The sequence below is a fragment of the Salmo salar genome, chromosome 03 (genome assembly GCF_965601325.2).
Source record: "Salmo salar chromosome 03, fSalSal1, whole genome shotgun sequence".
Lineage (NCBI taxonomy): Eukaryota > Metazoa > Chordata > Actinopteri > Salmoniformes > Salmonidae > Salmo > Salmo salar.
This window is the reverse complement of record NC_138293.1, coordinates 19,904,324-19,925,131: the sequence shown is the minus strand read 5'-3', so window position 1 is coordinate 19,925,131 and position 20,808 is coordinate 19,904,324. Positions and strand designations below refer to the sequence as shown.

Here is a 20,808-nt window from a genome sequence, read left to right as displayed (position 1 = left end):
CCAGGAAACACGAGCAATGAACATTAGACCGTGGAAATCTGTCCTTTGGTCTGATGAGTCCAAATTTGAGATTTTTGGTTCCAACCGCTGTGAGACGCAGAGTAGGTGAATGGATGATCTCTGCATGTGTGGTTCCCACTGTGAAGCATGGAGGAGGAGGTGTGATGGTGTGGGGGTGCTTTGCTGGTGACACTGTCAGTGATTTATTTAGAATTCAAGGCACACTTAACCAGCATGGCTACCACAGCATTCTGCAGCGATACACCATCTCATTTGGTTTGCGCTTAGTGGGACTATCATTTGTTTTTCAACAGGACAATGACCCAACACACCTCCAGGCTGTGTAAGGGCTATTTGACCAAGAAGGAGAGTGATGGAGTGCTGCATCAGATGACCTGGCCTCCACAATCACCAGACCTCAACTCATTTGAGATGGTTTGGGATGAGTTGGAATGCAGAGAAGGAAAAGCAGCCACAAGTGCTCAGCATATGTGGGAACTCCTTCAAGACTGTTGGAAAAGCATTCCAGGTGAAGCTGGTTGAGAGAATGCCAAGAGTGTGCAAAGCTGTCATCAAGGAAAAGGGTGGCTACTTTGAAGAACTAAAATCGAAAATATATTTTTATATGTTGTCGTGTCTTTGGCTATGCCGGATTAAATGATATGACATGCTAATTTATAAAATGATTTCTCTGTAATTAAATTACCTGATTAAGCTAATCATGTAAATGTAATTAACTAGAAAGTCGGGGCACCACGGAAGAACGTTTATAGAGCTGTTATCTTCCGAATAAACTCTTAAAATACTTAGTAATATTTTACCTCGATAGAAGTCAATATTAATCCTTGTCTTATTTTCAGTCTCATAATGAAAGTTGTAAATTCTTGGCTATCTTCACGAACCCTGGCTAACAAGTTGAATCAGCAATACAAAATTGGGTTTAATTATTTATTTACTAAATACCTAACTAATCACACAGAATTACAAATACACAGAATACAATGATGTCATACAGAAAACTTCCTGGTGGATGGAACCTGTATGAAAGCTAGTTACACAAAGGAAAGGGGGTTGGGCTTGAATGAAAGAGCGGGAAGATTTAGGAACACAGAAACAGCAGCTATGCTATCGTAAATACATTATCTTATGCATTCTAAATTACCGCCCATTTGGAAAAGGAAAATGCAATAAATATTTACTCTGAGCTGCGCTTCGGTAGATTGGTCGTAGATGCTGGCCGGGTTCGCCAACAGATCTCCCTGTTTTCGGAAGAATGTCAATGGTGGTCCATTGGATACGTGGTGGTATCTTCGTCTGGTTGTTAGACTGGATCCGTCGTCCGTCCTTTCCTAACCCACGTTAGCAGCGGCCGCTGCTAACTCAACAGCTAGGAAGTAGCACTTCTGTAGTGAATAAGCTCAAAGTTCATACCAGTTCATACCAGAGCTCACGCCGAGGTTGGCTTAGTTCTGTACTTGACATGTGTGTCCTTCTAATGTAGAGGCTGCAGACCTCACGTACTGGAACAACCTGGTTATCTTTTCGTCAAAGGATTATATAGTGGAGAGGGGGAGGGAGGTGTTTCATCGTTTATAACCCCTGTCTCTTCACAGGGTTGGGTTACTGATCGAGCAGGGCACTTTCCTTATGAAAACCCAAATCTCTCATTCGGAAGCTAAAATTACATTTCATCTCCTAACAAACATTTTCAATATCAAACATTTCAATTGCATAACAATTCCATGTGACTCTGATAACCAGAGGGTGTATACTTTCTCAGATACAGTTTATGTCGTCCTGTCATCAGTCATAATGTCTCAGATGACAACCGAACTGACATACATACTCATTACGTTCCCAAGCATATTTCCAACTGGTTTTATTAACAAAATATGTGGTACCTTTCTCCATTTGTTTGATGTTCCCAGACTCTCTATATTTAACAGGACAGCAGTCCTTCAGTAGGGTCAGTAAGAGAGGAAGAGAGAAAGATATTTATGGGGGGGGGGTCATAAACCTTACCCACAGGCCAACGTCATGACAGTGTGTAACACTTTTTTGCTTACTACATGATTCCATATGTGTTATTTCATAGTTTTGATGTCTTCACTATTATTCTACAATGTAGAAAATAGTAAAAAAAAATAAGAAAAACCCTTGAATGAGTAGGTGTGTCCAAACTTTTGACTGGTACTGCACATATCTGTATTCCCAGTCATGTGAAATCCATAGATTGGGGCCTAATTTATTTATTTCAATTGACTGATTTCCTTATATGAACTGTAACTCAGTAAAATCTTTGACATTGTTGCATGTTGTGCTTTATATTTTTGCTCAGTATACTTAAATCTATTGCAAGACCTGAAAATGGTTGTCTAACAATTATCAACAACCAATTTTACAGAACTTGAAGAATTTTGAAAATAATGGGCAAATATTGTATAATCCAGGTGTGCAAAGCTCTTACAGACTTACCCAGAAAGACTTACAGCTGTAATCACTGCCAAATGTGCTTCTACAGAGTATTGACTCTGGGGTGTGAATTCTTACTGTAAATAAATGAAATATTTCTGTATTTCATTTTCAATATAATATACTAAACACAAATGCTTTGTTTGTAAATTATGTTGGAGTGTGCACTTGGCTCTCCATCAATAAAAATAAATAATACAATTGTGCCATCTGGTTCGCTTAATATAAGGAATTTCAAATGGTTAATATTTTTACTTTACCTTTTTGATACTTAAGTACATTGTGCCCCTGGCTATCCATCAATAAATAAATAATTTAAAAAAATACAATTGTGACGTCTGGTTTAATATAAGAAATTTGAAATGATTTATACTTTTACTCAAGTATGACAATTTAGTACTTTTTACACCACTGGATGTGGCTGGGGGTTAAAGCATTTCTTTCACATTACCCATCAAGTGTGTCTGGGTAAGCGTCATCTAATATTTATAAAACATTTTTATCTGGACACTTTTTGTTTACCTGGAATGTTTCCTTATTGTAGGCTACTACCACTTTTAGTCTTAATCTTTACTACACTACTCACTGTTTAGCACATGACCTCATATCTGAATCCTTAAAGAGATGGGTGGGGCTGGGATAAGAGGGTGTGAACAATGCTGAATTGGTGTAGACAAAGGAGAGCTCTTTAGTAGGTACCAAAATATTCAAAGGCCCTTTTTTCAAAAGTGAGTTTACAAGTGTATCAACTTTCAAAGTAGAAATACTTTCCCATTGTTCCTCAAAAATGCTGTGTATGATATTCCATTTTGTAGCTCTGAGTCTCTACTTTTCTCCAATGTAAAAAACCCAATTTCAAATTTTGCTACATAAGACCGAATCCAGGTGGTGAGTCACATAGTTACAAAAACTCAAAAAAACATGTTTTCACTTTGTCATTATGGGGTATTGTGTGTACATAGATGGGTGAGAATTATTATTATTGGAATTCAGGCTGTAACACAACTAAATGTGGAATAAGTCAAGGGGTATGAATACTTTCTGAAGGCACTTTATATACACATTAAATTACAAAAACACATTAATGGGAAGCACAAATAAAACACCTCAAATCACCCAGAAGAACTGTTACATTCCACCACAAATAAGTCCCCAATCAATACTTTAAATTGCACCAACGGCACCAGAACATCAAGATGAAATGTATTTCGAATTTTGTTCCAGCAATACGGTGCATTAAAACTTGAAGCAGATTTACCTAGCTCGTTGGAGACCCTATGAACCTCAAGAATTAACCAATCCTGTGAAAAGCAAAGTTAGATAATATGTACGTTTATGAAGTAGGGCCTTGTAAACAAAAAGAAGTAATGAAATTGTAGCCAACTCTGGAATGCTTTTTTGAAAAAGAGAGATACTTTTTTTGAAGTATCATTAATGGGAAAACGAGACATGGCAATCTGCACAAAGGCAAAAAGGCCATTTTTAAACAATGGATGAGCTTTTCTTAGTAATCTAGTTGAGAACCATTTAGGGTTCAAATAAAACTTTTGAATAAGTGAAGCTTTTAGAGAGCGGTTTAGTGCTTTTATATTTAATAATCTCAACCCACCCAATTCACATTCATTATATAGATAGCCACTCTTTATTTTGTCTGGTTTAGCGTCCCAGATAAAGCAAAATATTTTTTGCTCATATGATCTGAAAAACGAATCATCAGGAGTAGGCAGCACCATAAGTAAGTGAGTAAACTGAGATATGACTAAGGAGTTAATCAGGGTAATTTTTCCATAAATAGACAGGTATTTACCTCTCCATGGTTGCAGGATCTTGTCTATTTTTATATGTTTTCCATTGAAATTCATTGTGGAAAGGTTATTTATATCTTTTGTGATATGAATTCACAAGTATGTCTACTTCACCATCAGCCCATTTTATAGGTAAACTGCAGGGTAATGTAAAAGTTGTATTTTTTAAAGATCCAATACATAATATTGTACACTTATCATAATTAGGTTTAAGTCCAGAGAGTACATAAAAGTTATCTAGATCTTCAATGAGACATTGCAGGGATCTAGCTTGCGGACTTAATATAAAACTTGAGTCATCGGCACACATGGACACCTTTGTTTTTAAGCCTTGGGTTTCTATTCATCTAATGTTGTTATTGGATCTGATTTTAATAGCTAGCATTTCGATGGCCATAACAAATAGATATGGTGACAGCCTACACCCTTGTTTAACTCCTCTTTATAATTCAAAACTCTGAGAAGTAGCCATTATTTACTATTTTACACCTGGGGTTGCTATACATTATTTTTACCCATTTTATAATAGAATTACCAAAATTGAAAAAATTCAGTCATTTATAAATAAAATCCACTCTTACTTTATCAAATGCCTTTTCAAAATCCACTATAAAAACCAGGCCTGGCTTAGATGTTTCATGATGTTCTATTATTTCTAGTAGTTGTCGTATATTATCTCCAATGTATCGTCCATGTAAAAAACCTTTCTGATCAGGATGAACAATACCTGGTAAAACCCTTTTAATTCTGAGTGCTATGCATTTCGCTAGTATTTTTGCATCACAACATTGACGTGTAAGGGGCCTCCAGTTTTTTAGACTGGATCTTTATATTTGTTTGTCTTGTTTTAATAGAGAAATCAGACCTTCCTGCTGAGTACCTGACAGACTACCATTTCTATAGGAGTAGTTAAAACAATCTAACAATGGAGCTTTTAGTATATCAAAAAAGGCTTGATATACCTCTACCGGTATGCCATCAAGCCCTGGGGTTTTTCCAGACTGAAAGGATTAAACAGCCTCAAAAAGTTATTTCTCTGATTTTGCCTTCGCACTGATCTTTCTGTACATTTGTTAATTTGAAATTTTTTATATTATTTGGAAACAATTCCTTACCGTAATCTTCATTCAGTGCGAGAGGATGAGACGGAAAAGAAAACATTTGTCTAAAATAATTAGCTTCCTCTTTTAAAATATAATTCGGAGAATCATAGATGACTAAGTCTTCAGTAACGAGTTTCTGCAAATTATTTTTACTAGCGATCCAGTATTGGAGATTCAGGAAGAATTTTGTGCATTGTTCTCCATATTCCATCCAGTTTGCTTTATTTTTGTAATAGATTACATTAGATTGTTCTTGAATAAGTTCCTCAAGTTCTTTTTCCTCTAACTTATTTTGCATCTCTGTAGTATAATTTTTATTGCAATCTACCTGTACTATTAGTTCATGGATTTCCCTTGTTAGTCTTGTCTCTTTAGCCAGAAACTGCTTTTTTATTATTGATTGACCTCTGAAGGTACATTTAAAGGTATCCCAAACAATAAGGGGATTTGCTGAACCTATATTATACTGGAAAAATTCAGTTGAATTATTTTGTCTTAGTTAAGTTAAGTTGTCCTCCAGTAAACTTTGATTAAATTTCCAATATCCCTGTCCACGTGGAAAATCTATAAGAGTTATGTGAATGCCACTTAGATGATCCGATCGCATTCTGTCTCCTTAAAACTTTAACCTTTGATGCAAGAGAGAAAGACAAGAAAGTAGTCAAGACGACTAACTTGATTAAGTCTCCTCCATCTATATCTCACTAGGTTGGGTTTTTTTTGTCTCCAAATATCAACTATTTCTAATGTGTTGTTGATGTGTGCAAGGGTCCCTGGTTCGAGCCCGGGTTGGGGCGAAGAGAGGGACGGAACCTACACTGTTACATTGATGCTGTTGACCCGGATCATTGTTTGCTGCGGAAAAGGAGGAGGTCAAAAGGGGGGTGAGTGTAACCGATGTGAAATGGCTAGTTAGTTAGCGGTGGTGCGCGCTAATAGCGTTTCAATCGGTGACGTCACTCGCTCTGAGACTTGAAGTAGGGTTTCCCCTTGTGTTGTGGCGCGATGGGTAACGATGCTTTGTGGGTGTCAGTTGTTGATGTGTGCAAGGGTCCCTGGTTCGAGCCCAGGTTGGGGCGAAGAGGGGGACGGAACCTACACTGTTACACATATCCACTTCATAGTGGTCAGATATTTTAAACAGTTCCCATACTTTCTATTTTCGTAACCTTAAGTCCCTGTAGAATTTAGTACAGCCACGGTGTTATGGAGCTGTCTCAGAATAGCTGTCCATCTATAAAGAGTTTGTCCACAATGAGAAAGGCACACTTACCCTTGTCCCTTTTTGTTGCCTTTGTACCGGATACAGTCTCTTACGACATCCGTCTATCTCCCTTGGAAATTGGTCATTGAGACTGAATTTGGTCCCTATAAGCTCCCTTCCACAGCTTTAGATCAGCTCCTTTTGTTGGTAGTGTTCAAATTTTGCGATGATCGGTCGGGGACCCTTGGTCTTGTCACTCCGAACTCCAAGTCTGTGTACTCGGTAGAAAGCCACCTTGTTTACAGTCTCTATAGGAAGTTTCAAGGCGGATTGCATGAATTCTCTGATCGCGCCCTCTGGATTATTGCTTGCGTCCTGAGGAATCCCAGAAAAAAATAGATTTTCACGCATGCTACGACTTTGTATGTCTACTAGTGACTCCTTCATCGCCCTGTTTTCCCTGAGTAGACAATCCATGTTGGAATCGTGGATTTTTACCATGGCTGTTGGTGCCTTGTTTTCCCCTTGGAGGGTGAACTCCAAACTCCCCCTCAGCCCTGCTACCACCTCACACAACCTTTCCAGTTTTATCCAGTTTTGCATGGATTCCAGCCAGAGCACTAGCCTCTACTTCAACGGTAAGTAAATAGTCTGTGTCTGTAGATGAATCTGTTTTTCTTTTTTTTGTCGGGTTAAAGTTATTTTGTGAAGTAGTCAGATCTTTCCATGATGGAGTATGTTGCTCCTCTATAGCGTAAAGTTGTTGGTACTCGTCGATTTCCCTCAGGATCTCCTTAGTATACAGGTTGGCTCTTTACTGCAACCAGTTGTTTTACGAAAAGATAACAATGAGTCCCCAATCAATGCTTTAAATTGCACCAACGGCATCATCACGATGAAATGTATTTCAAATTTTGTTACAGCAATACGGTGCATTAAAACTAAAAGCAGATTTACCTAGCTTGTTGGAGACCCTCAAGAATTATCCAGTCCTGTGAACAGCAAAGTTAGATAATATGAAGTAGGACCTTGTAAACAAAAAGGGAGTAATGCAGAGATCTACGAGTCTTTAGCAAAGTCCAGCCAACCTTTTGATGCAGGGATGAGTATCAAAACTGTCACCTGTAACAAGATTGCATCCCAAGGTTTAAGAATAATAGCAGATGCACTTTGATAGATAATATCACCATAGTCAAAAACAGATAAAAAGGTTGACTGAATAATCTGCTTCCTACTGCTTAGAGAAAGGCACGATCTGTTTCTGTAGTGCACTACTTTTGACCAGGGTCTGTTGTGCACTATATAGGGAATAGGATGTCATTTGGGACACAGAGTTTAAGAGGCTATGGGCTGATACTGTATGTCTGTGTAGTAAGACAAAGACAGACATACAGTTGAAGTCGGAAGTTTACATACACTTAGGTTGGAGTCATTAAAACTCATTTATCAACCACTCCACAAATTTCTTGTAAACAAACTATAGCATTGGCAAGTTGGTTAGGACATATACTTTGTGCATGACACAAGTCATTTTTTCAACAATTGTTTACAGTCAGATTATTTCACTTATAATTCACTGTATCACAATTCCAGTGGGTCAGAAGTTTACATACACTAAGTTGACTGTGCCTTTAAACAGCTTGGAAAATTCCAGAAAATGATGTCATGGCTTTAGAAGCTTCTGATAGGCTAATTGACAATATTTGAATCAATTGGAGGTGTACCTGTGGATGTATTTCAAGGCCTACCTTCAAACTCAGTGCCTCTTTGCTTGAAATCATGGGAAAATCAAAAGAAATCAGCCAAGACCTCCACAAGTCTGGTTCATCCTTGGGAGCAATTTCCAAATGCCTGAAGGTACCACGTTCATCTATACAAACAGTAGTATGCAAGTATAAACACCATGGGACCACGCAGCCATCATACCGCTCAGGAAGGAGGCGCATTCTGTCTCCTAGAGATGAACGTCCTTTGGTGCGAAAAGTGAAAATCAATCCCAGAACAACAGCAAAGAACCTTGTGAAGATGCTGGAGGAAACGGGTACAAAAGTATCTATATCCACAGTAAAACAAGTCCTATATCGACATAACCTGAAAGGCTGCTCAGCAAGGAAGAAGCCACTGCTCCAAAACCACCATAAAAAAGCCAGACAATAGTTTGCAACTGCACATGGTGACAAAGATAGTACTTTTTGGAGAAATGTCCTCTGGGATGAAACAAAAATAGAACTGTTTGGCCATAATGACCATTGTTATGTTTGGAGGAAAAAGGGGGAGGCTTGCAAGCCGAAGAACACCATCCCAACCGTGAAGCACGGGGGTGGCCGCATCATGTTGTGGGGGTGCTTTGCTGCAGGAGGGACTGGTGCGCTTCACAGAATAGATGGCATCATGAGGTAGTAAAAATATGTGGATATATTGAAGCAACATCTCAAGACATCAGTTAGGAAGGTAAAGCTTGGCCGCAAATGGGTCATCCAAATGGGCAATGACTCCAAGCGTTCTTGTGTGCGAGTAAGGAGGCCTGCAAACCTGACTTCGTTACACCAGCTCTGTGAGGAGGAATGGGCCAAAATTCACCCAACTTATTGTGGGAAGCTTGTGGAAGGCTACCTGAACCATTTGACCCAAGTTAAACAATTTAAAGGCAATGCTACCAAATACTAATTGAGTGTATGTAAACTTCTGACCCACTAGGAATGTGATGAACGAAATAAAAGCTGAAATAAATCATTCTCTCTACTATTATTCTGACATTTCACGTTCTTAAAATAAAGTGGTGATCCTAACTGACCTAAGACAGGGAATTCTTACTAGGATTAAATGTCAAGAATTGTGAAAAACTGAGTTTAAATGTATTTGGTTAAGGTGTATGTAAACTTCCGACTTCAACTGTTTAAAGCACTCGAGAAACATTTATGAAACAAAGTTAGGTCAGCTAAAAGAAGCTTCATTGGACCCAATTTATTCTCCTTTTTCTGTGAACTGGAAAAGTCTGGAATTTAACCAGTTCAGTATCTAGAGCATTCATAGACTGTGTCCCTCAAGACACTGTGTTCTCTTCAATGTTTGTTTCTTCAGGGACATCCAGTTACTCCTATTTCATCCACCTGTGAGAAACCATTCACCTTTCCTCCTTCTCTCCACACATCCCTTTTATCTCTCTATCGTCACTCGCTTCCTGTCTGTTTAGCGGCCTTATTTTTCTCTTTCCACCCATCACTAAGTCCACTCATTCCTTTATTCATTCAGCTAAACAAGTCGTAATGCATTTCTATCCATCTCTCCACCCCACTTGCTTTTCACAGTGTTCCTTCTGTCTCCATTTCTCATCACTCCATATGTCTTTTTTTAACGCTCTGTCTTGTTACAGTGACCATTTCTCTCTTATTTTAAGCTGTTGTCTTTTTAATCTTCCTCTCCCCTCTTTCTCTCTCCCTCTCTGACTCTCTCCTTTCTCCAGTGTGTACGTCTCGCTGTCAGAAGTTCCTGATCTCTCGTGTGGGCGAGGACTGGATCTTTCTCATCCTCCTGGGTCTGGTCATGGCCCTGGTCAGCTGGGTGATGGACTACGCTATAGCCTTCTGTCAACAAGGTGAGAGAGAGGGAGGGAGAGATATTCCTGGGTCTTTTGGGTAATGGACTACACCATAGGGAATGGAAGGAGGGTGAGAGAGAGGGTGAGATATTCCTAGCTCCCCTAGTGTAAAAAGGTTCTGGAATGTGCCCTTAATAGGTTTTATGCATCTGTGTGTGTCTCTGCGCTGTAGCTCAGAAGTGGATGTACGGGGGACTGAACAGTAACATGCTCCTGCAGTACCTGGCCTGGGTCACCTACCCAGTGGTGCTCATCACTTTCTCAGCAGGGTTCACACAGATACTGGCCCCGCAGGCTGTGGGTAAAGTACTCAAGTGTGAAACGCGCACACACACACACACACACACACTCATTCAATGTAATCTTACACCTACATTTAAATAGCTCATTTGCATACAGAATGAAACACTGTGCAATATTATTTAAAGGTCACAGATGTATGGCGTCGACTCAGTCCACATGGGTAGTTGACAGAAGTTATACAACTTCAGGACATCCTTCACTATATCCTTGAAACCACTAGTAATGACTGCCTTGAATTCATAAATAATCTTGAAGTGGATCTATGAATATACATTTTACCGCACTCTCCGTCCTCCCCATCCTCCTATCCCACCTCCCTCGCCCTCCTCTCATCCGTCCCCCTCTCTCACCTCCTCATTTTCCTCAGGTTCGGGTATCCCAGAGATGAAGACCATTCTTAGAGGTGTGGTACTTAAGGAGTATCTCACCTTTAAAACCTTTGTGGCCAAGGTTATCGGGCTGACCTGTGCTCTGGGCAGTGGCATGCCCCTGGGAAAGGAGGTGGGAAACCCCTAGTGGACTGTTACGGAATGAAAGTGAAATGTTTGAAATTCCTAGGAGCAGTTTTGCCATAAGATCATCATGAATACGGTTATGGACAGAGAGAACCTTATTCTAGTTCAGCACTCTTACTCTTAGACACTTGATGAATACGGGCCCTGGTCTGAAATTGCTTTAGTTTTGCCTTCTTTTCCCCCTTTTTCCCCTCCTTTATTACTAACTCTGCATTTCATGTTCTTTCTCTCCGTCATCCTCTGACCCCTACCCCTCCATCTTTCTCTTTCTCTCTCTCGTTCCTCCAATCTCTCATTCAGGGCCCGTTCGTTCATGTGGCCAGTCTGTGTGCAGCTCTCCTGAGTAAATTCATGGCTGCCTTGTTTGGTGGGATTTACATGGTGAGAGACAGGTTCCCCCCCCCCCCCCCCCCCCCCCACACACACACACTCAATTTGGTTTTAGTATATGTGTGATATCTGTCTGACCAGCCTGCCACCCCTCCAGGACACACACTCACCCCCACTCACCTGAGCCCGTCCCTGGGCTTCAGCACACAGTACGACTCCTGTCTGCCAAGAAATTACTCTCTCTGCCATACACCACCCAAGACCTGGAGGAGGAGGAGGAGGAGGAGGGGGGGAGGAAGGAAGGAAAAGGGAGCTGGAGGAAGAACATTTCAAGTCAGAAAGCATCAAATCAGACTCTACTTCAGAACAATTACATAATGATCACGGTTGAGGTTCATCCTGTTTGAACCCAATCACTATAGGAGATTGAATGCATTTTTCTGTCCAAAACTAAAGCAATAAAAAGAATATCTCCCAGCAGATTTTGGTCTCTGCTTTTCTTCAATTTAACTCTCAGGTACTCACTCAGATTTCTGTCTTTTCCCACTTACTGCTTAAGGAAGAGCCCTTTGAGGGAAACAAGGTACGAGTGCACGTGTGTCTAAGTATGTGCACGCCTCAGTGTCCACTTGTTTCATGTTTGTTGGGGCATCATGTGAGCGCCCTTCCGTTTCAAGTCAAGCATTTATATTCTGTTCTATGTGAATGCCATCATGACACATACGACAAACAGTACATGACATCTCCCTTCATGTTATTCTGTTAATCTAAATTCCAACATTACTCTCTGTAATTCCATTATGTACTTGTATGTGTGTACTATGTGTGCTTGCACATATGTGTTTGTGTCTGTGTGGGTGTCTGTGAGTGTGTGTATGTTCCTATTACAGAATGAGTTGAGGAACACAGAAATGCTATCAGCAGCGTGTGCAGTAGGGGTGGGATGCTGCTTTGCTGCCCCTATTGGAGGTACGCAACCATGGGAAGTCCATGTACTTTACAATATACAGTGGGGAGAAATACAGTAAGTGATGAATGGTGTTACTGCAACAGTGATTGTGTGTGCTGCAGGTGTGCTCTTCAGCATTGAGGTAACGTCAACATTCTTTGCTGTGAGGAACTACTGGAGGGGTTTTTTTGCTGCCACCTTCAGCGCCTTCATCTTCAGAGTACTGGCTGTGTGGAACCAGGACGAAGGTGAGGAGGTGTGTGTGCGGGGGTGGTCTTGGGTCTGTGTCATTGATCCAATAGTTAGTCAGAGCTGACTGGTGTTATTCTCTCTGTCTCTCTCAGAGACCATCACGGCTCTTTTTAAGACACGTTTCCGTCTGGACTTCCCCTTTGACCTCCAGGAGTTGCCAGCCTTCGCCATCCTGGGGTAAGTGTGTGTGTTTACTGTGTCCTGTGTGTTCTACACACCCTGCTCAAAGTCCTCAGTATCGTCACTGTAAATGGCTATTAACCTAGAACTGTGTGTGACTGTCCCCTGTCATACTCAGGATTGCGTGTGGTTTTGGTGGGGCTCTGTTTGTCTACCTGAACAGACTGATAGTAGAGTGTATGAGGAAACAGAAGACCATCAACAAGTTCCTGCTTAGGAAGTGAGTCTCTGAATATTATTCTATTGAACTGTTATGTATTGTACACACACAAACATATGGAGGACCAAATCTGCAGTAATTATAGATAAATGCACAAATAAATAGATGAATAAATAAATGGATGAATGAATGCACACAAATAGATAAATCATTATTTTAATAATTAATCCCACTCTCATTTTATTAATTTATATTATTTCTTAATTTATTTATTTCTGTACGTCTTCCTTCAATATGATAATGAGGTGTCAATCAAACGTATGTGGGTGGTATCTAACACACCAATGGTGAATCAATGCCAAAGCACCTTGCATGATTGCAGTTGCCTGGGCTGCGTTCAGTATAACCGATTAGCCCCCCTCATCAGCCAATAATGTGCAGTGCATATAGCTATGTATTAATATTATATGTCACCGTTTTTGGGGTAGAAATCAGTTATATGCAGCTGTACCGCAGGCGCACCATAAAAACATTGCTCTTCCTTGATTTAGAAGCAGGTGAACAATTTTACAACACTGATCCATTGACTGCGTTACTTTTGACAATAAGCCACCGGACTACAGTCATATCGTTTTGAACCTAGAAGAAGGAGTTGACCGGGATTGCCCAGAAAACCATGTTACTGTAAACGAACGTTACTGAGTGAGTATCAAGCTCGGCTTCATGTAATTAAGTCGAGTTGGTTAGCTAGCAGCGTTTTACAGCCAAACTCACACTTAGCTAGTTAGCTAATGAACTAAACTGCAATTATCATACATTATTAAGTTATTATCTAGCTAGTTACGGTACTTAAATATTTGTCAAATGTAAAGCAAGCAGTGCCATCGCATGTCAGAAGTAATGCATGTCGGCTAGATCACTTATTGTAGAATGCATACTTAATTAATAGAGATGTTATTTAGCTAGTTACATACTTAGGCTAATTCTTGACATAATACATATTTGAAGCAGTTTGGTTGCAATATTAGGTCTCAATCACTGGCATCTAAACTAGCAACTAAGCCAACTACAATCAAATGAGGAGCATGATGTCAACGATGTGAAGGTAGCCACAGTACAGATGAGCCACAATAGTGGCATTTGCTTTTTGCCTTAGCAATTGTTAGTAAGATGAGAAGTGGTGCCATAAAATAGTTTATCTAGCTATAAATCCACATGTAAGCCATGTCATTTGTTGTAGCTGTTTACACAAAATGGCATGTATACTTTTAAATCAGCTCCTATTGTCATTTACAGACATGAATCCTAAATACAGGTACCATTTGAATTGTGTTAATCTCTGCAATTTGTCATCTGATCTCTTGGAGCCTGGTGGAGGCAGGACATTTTTCTACATCTACGTTGAGGCTTGTTACCAGCGGGAACATGGAGCACTCTGTCAGTAAGTCATGATATTGTTTTCCTTTACATTGCATAATGCTAGGCAAAGCTCTCATTCTAGCACACTACCTCTATCAGTCTCTCTCCAGGTGCTACAGAGACAGAATGGTCCTCCGAGCCTTCTGACCAACTACCTGTGATTTCTCCAGAGCACAGAGAAGTAAGCTACACTCATAAAAGTATACTATGTAAACCTTCACTATGGCGGTCTGCCTGTATGACAGCATAGCATATTATCCAGGCCACTGGTTGGGTTGGATTTACTGTACACACAAACTCACTCTCACTTCTCTGTAAAAGTCCCAGACTTTTATCAAATGTGGAAGGACCACCAGAGGGCAGGCTGGGCTCATAGATAGTAGCCCAACAAGGCATGTGAGACAAGGTAACCAGAGTCAATTAAGCACAGCTGACGGTACTAATGAGATATTCTCTTTCCCCTACAAGAGAGATGGAACCAGCAAGAAAAGGGGGAAGATAAACTATCTCTGGACAATGGCTACGGAGAGCGAGGTGCTATCAAAGAAGATCCATTAAGACGGTGACGAATATGTGATTGTTGTTATAGTTTGAAGATAATCGTAATGTGATCCTGTGTCATCTAAAGAAGATGTATGTTGTTCCTTTGGAGATTGTCATTGACTGTGTTGGAGTGTTTGTATTGTCAGAAATCCCTCAATAGAGAACTGTGTTGAATCAAGAAAACCTACTCTGGACTCGTTTATTCCACCTTTCCACTTTAGAGTGACACCAAATGACTTGGTCCGCTCACACAAAACTAACATGTGTCCATCCCCCTAATCTCCAGGTGAGTCTGCTGGGCCATGGAACTCTAGAGCAGTACATCCAAAAAACCTTCCACCCTGTTGTCAGCTATCTGCAGATAGTTCCCTGATGGATGCAACTATCAAGGCTTTCAAAGGCCACGTTTTGGGGGTGACCAAGTGCAATAAAGTTTTGTATTAACTAATTTTCATTTTGTTAGATGACAAAATACCTTTTTCATGTCACATTGGTCTTCACACTAACTTCTGTGGTAACTTTTAAACAAAGACAACACAGGCTGTGTTCGAAGGCAGCCCAATTCTGGCCTTTTCTTCACTAATTGGTGTTTTGACATCAGATGTTGTTCAGAGCTGATCTGAGTGGTCAAAAGACCAGTTAGTGAAAAACAAAACATAATTGGGCTGCCTATGTGAACGCAGCCTTAGAGTTTATGCTTTAAAAAGCCTAGAGTAAATGAGTCATGTCCAGATTAATACATTTTTATTCATGTATATGAGACACAAATATCCCTGACAAGATTGAAGAATGGGATAAGTAGACAAAGTGAATGTCTGTGTCCGTAGCATAATTTGAGTGGTTACTTACAATGCATGTTGACAGAATGGCTGCGAGACAGTGTTGCTGTACTCCCAGGTAAGACCCTTGCTTTCGGTACCACGGAAGGCCATAGTTTAGTCAGGCTGCTTTTGAAGAAGTGTCACCATCCAGGTCCATGTCACAACTTGCAGTAGCCTGATGGGGAGATGAAATGCATTATGTACCTTTCATCACCAAGCCATGTTAGCGTTTACTGCACATGTTGCTGAACAATTCAACCCTTTTGTTAGTGTCATTGATATGGAAATTCACATTCCGTTAATAAGCATCGACTAATACCTCTAGGGCAGAGGTAGGCAACCCTTTTCCTGGAGTGCCGCGGGCGCTTTAATGTTTTTGATTAAACTGACCTGGAAGACCAGGTGTGTTTTAAATTGAGATAATCACTGAACTGATAAATTAGCTCAGTTGGTCAGGGCGGAGTTCAGTACATAGAAAGTTCAATTGAACAAAAGTGGTGCTGTACTTAACGACCAGTTTAAAAATGAGAGGCTTGGGTTGTCGGTTCAAGGTATACCGCTGCCCTTTAAATATGTTGCTTCAAGGCACACACCCACTGAACGGAGCAAACGTATGTCTAAGAACATGCAAGAAAGTTTGGGTAAAATGTGTCATTCAGTACAAACTGTTCCGCAATGTAGCAAACATTTAAGTGAACTATAGCCTAGTTGGAACAAAATTCTGCAGTACCTGGGCTCCCGAGTGGCGCAGATGTCTAAGGCACAGCATCTCTTTGTGCTTGAGGCGTCACTACAGACCCTGGTTCTATCCCAGGCTGTATCACAACCGGCCGTGATCGGAAGTCCTATAGGGCGGCGCACAATTGGCCCAGCGTCGTTAGGGGAGGATTTGGCCAGGGTAAAAATAAAAACGTTTGCCTGCTCTAGGGTCCTGTGGTGAAGTGACTGCTGTGCAAGGTATTGGGCAACAGCTTTCTTCCAGGGCCGATATTCACAAAACATCTCAGTAGAGAGTGATCTAGGATAACCTCCTTGTCAATGTAATTGTAGTCAATGTGAAGACAATCCTAACATCAGTACTCCTACTCTGAGATTCTTTGTGAATATGGTCCCTGGCCTGTCAACAATATGAATAATTAGCTCAGTAACTTAGCTAACAAGCCAATGAAACACTTGTAAATGTGCACAAGCCTAATAAAGCAGGTGTATATGAAAACAGCCTATTTGCTGTGAAATTAAGGCATTTATCTTGCAAACTTTGTCACCAATTGATTAAACAGGCAGGGGAACAAAGTAGTTTAACAAAAACTGCGGAATAGTCTAACTAGCTAGTCTTTCAAATACAGCTACCAATATATCTAGTTAATTATTTTCTAGAAACCTAGCTACAGTCTGTTTAGCTAGCTAAGGTGACCTCTGATGGTGGGAGTAAACTAACGTTAGCTAGTTTGGCCCCTGCAGTTAAGGTAGCTGGCTAGTTACATTTTTAATCAACTTTATTAATCGTATGAATAGCTAGCAGAGATATTCGTTCACACATGTCCCTTGTAGCAGCTAGTTGACCCAAATTGTCTGCATGCCTCCACACGGAAAAGCAGATAATATGGAGATTTGTCGTTTTCAACAGCGGCCAGCACTGCCAGAGCAACCCACTGTACAGTGTTGCCAACTCCTCAGTAAGGAAAGTAGCTATTGGCTGTCCTAAAAGTTGCTAGAAGTTGCTAAATGACGTCATTGCCTAATTTGCATAATTGGCCATGTGCATGTAATTGTGATGGACGCAGTAGGAGAGAGGAATAACATCGTGGGAGAGACGAAAAGTGAGTAAAAAACACCCTAAATATGTTTATAACTACAAATGAACTTTCCTGTCTTTTTTTTTTTTATGTCACAATTCCTCCTCCTTTATCTGGGCTTGACCCAAAAGAGACACTGGCGGAGTTACTTAGTTTTTTATTAATTTTTTTGGTTTAGTTTTCTTAATTTGGTTTGGTTTTTAACCTTATGTTCCACTTAGGAGCCTACAACAAGTCACAGTAAAACATGAACATTTTTAACCATAACATGTTTCACATTTATTGTATACAATCTACATTAATAATCTAAATGGACCAAAGAGAGACAATAGAAAAAACTGTCAATGGCAATGTGAGAAAATTATGGTAACTAGTCTGGCCATAATTCAGGTTAATTATTATTAAATTTTTTCCAGACCCCCCTCCACACACACACACACACACACACACACACACACACACACACACACACACACACACAGGCTGTGCTGGCTCACAGAAATAGTGGGTCATCGTCATTTTGGTGAAGGCTCTCTATGGCAGGTTCAGCAACTGAGGGAGCTGACTTAAATGAGTACGCAGCTGATGTGCCAAAAAGCTGCAAAACATTATCAGGCAGCTGGTGCTCATAGCCAGCCTCACCAGACAGCTTCAGTCCATATCGAATGTACAGGATGGAGTTAAGGGTCTGCAAGGACATCCGATTTCTAAGTTTGCTTTTTACCACACTCATCTGGCTGAATACTCTCTCGACTTCAGCATTCGAGTGGGGCAAGGACAACACAGACACAGCAGCCATGGCAAGGGTTGATATCAGCTGCATCCCTGAACTTCCAAATCTCACTCCAGAAGCCCAGTGTGTTTTTTTTGTCTCATTCCATTTACTAAGATGGATGGCATGCCATTGCTGGACAATCTGTATATCTCTGCAGGGGAGTAGCCAAGGAGCTTGGCTATTTTTTTCTATTTCTCCAGGGCTCTTATTGTGCTTTAGAGTTTCCTCCACATTGAAAACTGACATGTACTGCAATGCTTCGATGTTGTCCGGCAGTCTCACCCTCAACTCATTAGTGAGGGAGATGGTGAAGGTTACACACCGCTTTCTGACATTGTTTTCATCCTCAGGCGCAAGGTGAAGCTCAGCTGCCTTTGACTCAAAAAGGTAACCAAGGTACGGTTTGGGACTGTTTGGGACTAGAGATGCGACCCAGTAGGTCCTTCGATATTTATGGATGCGACCCAATCGTTCGTTCTTTATGTTCTGTTGCCATGCTCACTGCCCACGTTCTTATCCCTTGCTAGCTAGTTAGCAAGCTACTGCTAACAGTCACAACCTCTGCAGCCAGAATAACAGCAAAGCAGCTGTTTTCTTTTGACATTCATTTGCATACAGTGCCTAGCAAAAGTATTCATCCCCCTTGGCGGTTTTCCTATTTTGTTGCATTACAACCTGTAATTGAAATGTATTTTTATTTGGATTTCATGTAATGGACATACACAAAAGAGTCAATTGGTGAAGTGAAATGGAAAAAAAATAAACAAAAGTGGTGTGGGATTCACCCCCTTTGCTACAGAGCCCCAAAATAAGATCTGGTGCAACCAATTACCTTCAGAAGTCATATAATTAGTTAAATAAAGTCCACCTGTGTGCAATCTAAGTGCCACATGATCTGTCACATGATCTCAGTGTATATATACACCTGTTCTGAAAGGCCCCAGAGTCTGCAACACCCCTAAGCAAAGGGCACCACCAAGCAAGCGGCACTGTGAAGACCAAGGAGCTCTCCAAACAGGCCAGGGACAAAGTTGTGGAAAAGTACAGATTTGGGTTATAAATAAATATCAGAAACTATGAACATCCCACTGAGCACCAAAAAATCCATTATTACCAAAATGGATGGAAAGAATATGGCACCACAGCAAACCTGCCAAGAGAGGGCCGCCCACCAAAACTCACAGACCAGGCAAGGAGGGCATTAATCAGAGAGGCAACAAAGAGACCAATGATAACCCTGAAGGAGCTGCAAAGCTCCACAGCGGAGATTGGAGTATCTGTACATAGGACCACTTTAAGCCGTACACTCCACAGAGCTGGGCTTTACAGAAAAGTGGGCAGAAAAAGATCCCAGTGGCTGGATGTGCCAAGCTTATAGAGACATACCCCAAGAGACTTGCAGCTGTAATTGCTACAAAAGGTGGCTCTACAAAGTATTGACTTTGGGGGGGGGGGGGTGAATAGTTCTGCATGCTAAAGTAATTTTTTTTTTGTCTTGTTTGTTTGTCAATACAAAAATATTTTGCATCTTCAAAGTGGTAGGCATGTCGTGTAAATCAAATGATACAAACCTCCAAAAAATGTATTTTAATTCCAGGTTGTAAGGCAAGAAAATAGGAAAAATGCCAAGGGGGGTGAGTACTTTCGCAAGCCACTGTATATCCATATCAATGAGCTGATAATGCCTGATTTTTGTCTAGCATAGCTAGAAAAGTCTGCATTCTCGTCAGGACACTCAACACTGTTCATTATGAGGAGATCGCATTGCATATCAAACACTAGGCTAGAAGCTAGCTAAATAGTTTGTTGCTAGCAAACCTGCCAATATGACAACCGAATTCAAAAATACCAGTTGCTGTAAACAGTTGCTCCCAAACTAGAAATGTGGGAGGATTTGACAGTATAGCGCCACTTGCGTCATGACTGTAACATGGGAACCAGAGAAATGCATGTTTGTCACTCACCATGTTAGGTCATCAGATGCTCCAAAAAAATAAATGTCTTCATTGGAGCTGCTTTTACAATGAATCCCATTTCAGTTTGTGGTTGTTGGTTTAACTTTCTGTAACTTTGTAGCAAGTAAGGTCTGCATGTGTAGGTGCAAATTGCATCATGATTGCAAGGTGTCCCAATATCTTTTCCAACTCTCCCATTATCTGGTTTTAATGTCTATTCTAGAATGCCCTTCTAGCCAATCAGAAATGAGTATTCAACAATGCTGTTTTATAATTAAGCAATAGGCAAAAGGCCCAAGGAAGTGTGGTATATGGTCAACTAAATATGCATGACACATCGCAGAGTGCCTGGACACAGACCTTAACCGCCTTATTGCTATTATAAACTGGTTACCAATGTAATTGTCATACCCGTGGTATACGTTCTGAAATACAACAGCTATCAGCCAATCAGCATTCAGGGCTTGAACCACCCAGTTTATCATGTTATATGAATTCAACAAAAAACAATAATTTGTTAATGACAAATAAGTTGAAATCGCACTGTGGATGTATTAGACTTCATAATTGCATACTTATTTCACTGTACAATAAGTGGACACCCCTTCAAATTAGTAGATTTGGCTAT

The 20,808-nt window shown here is 40.5% G+C and overlaps 1 protein-coding gene across 1 annotated transcript in view; it reads left to right on the top strand.

The window, feature by feature from the left end:
* Positions 1-20,808, top strand: part of LOC106599558 (chloride channel protein 2) — a 128,100-nt gene that overhangs the window by 72,079 nt on the left and 35,213 nt on the right. The window contains exons 3-11 of the mRNA XM_082973343.1: positions 10,048-10,179; positions 10,355-10,483; positions 10,853-10,986; positions 11,301-11,381; positions 11,890-11,913; positions 12,221-12,299; positions 12,402-12,527; positions 12,624-12,708; positions 12,830-12,931. Of these exons, the coding sequence (XP_082829469.1) occupies positions 10,048-10,179; positions 10,355-10,483; positions 10,853-10,986; positions 11,301-11,381; positions 11,890-11,913; positions 12,221-12,299; positions 12,402-12,527; positions 12,624-12,708; positions 12,830-12,931 (892 nt within the window). The remainder of the gene's footprint in view (positions 1-10,047; positions 10,180-10,354; positions 10,484-10,852; positions 10,987-11,300; positions 11,382-11,889; positions 11,914-12,220; positions 12,300-12,401; positions 12,528-12,623; positions 12,709-12,829; positions 12,932-20,808) is intronic.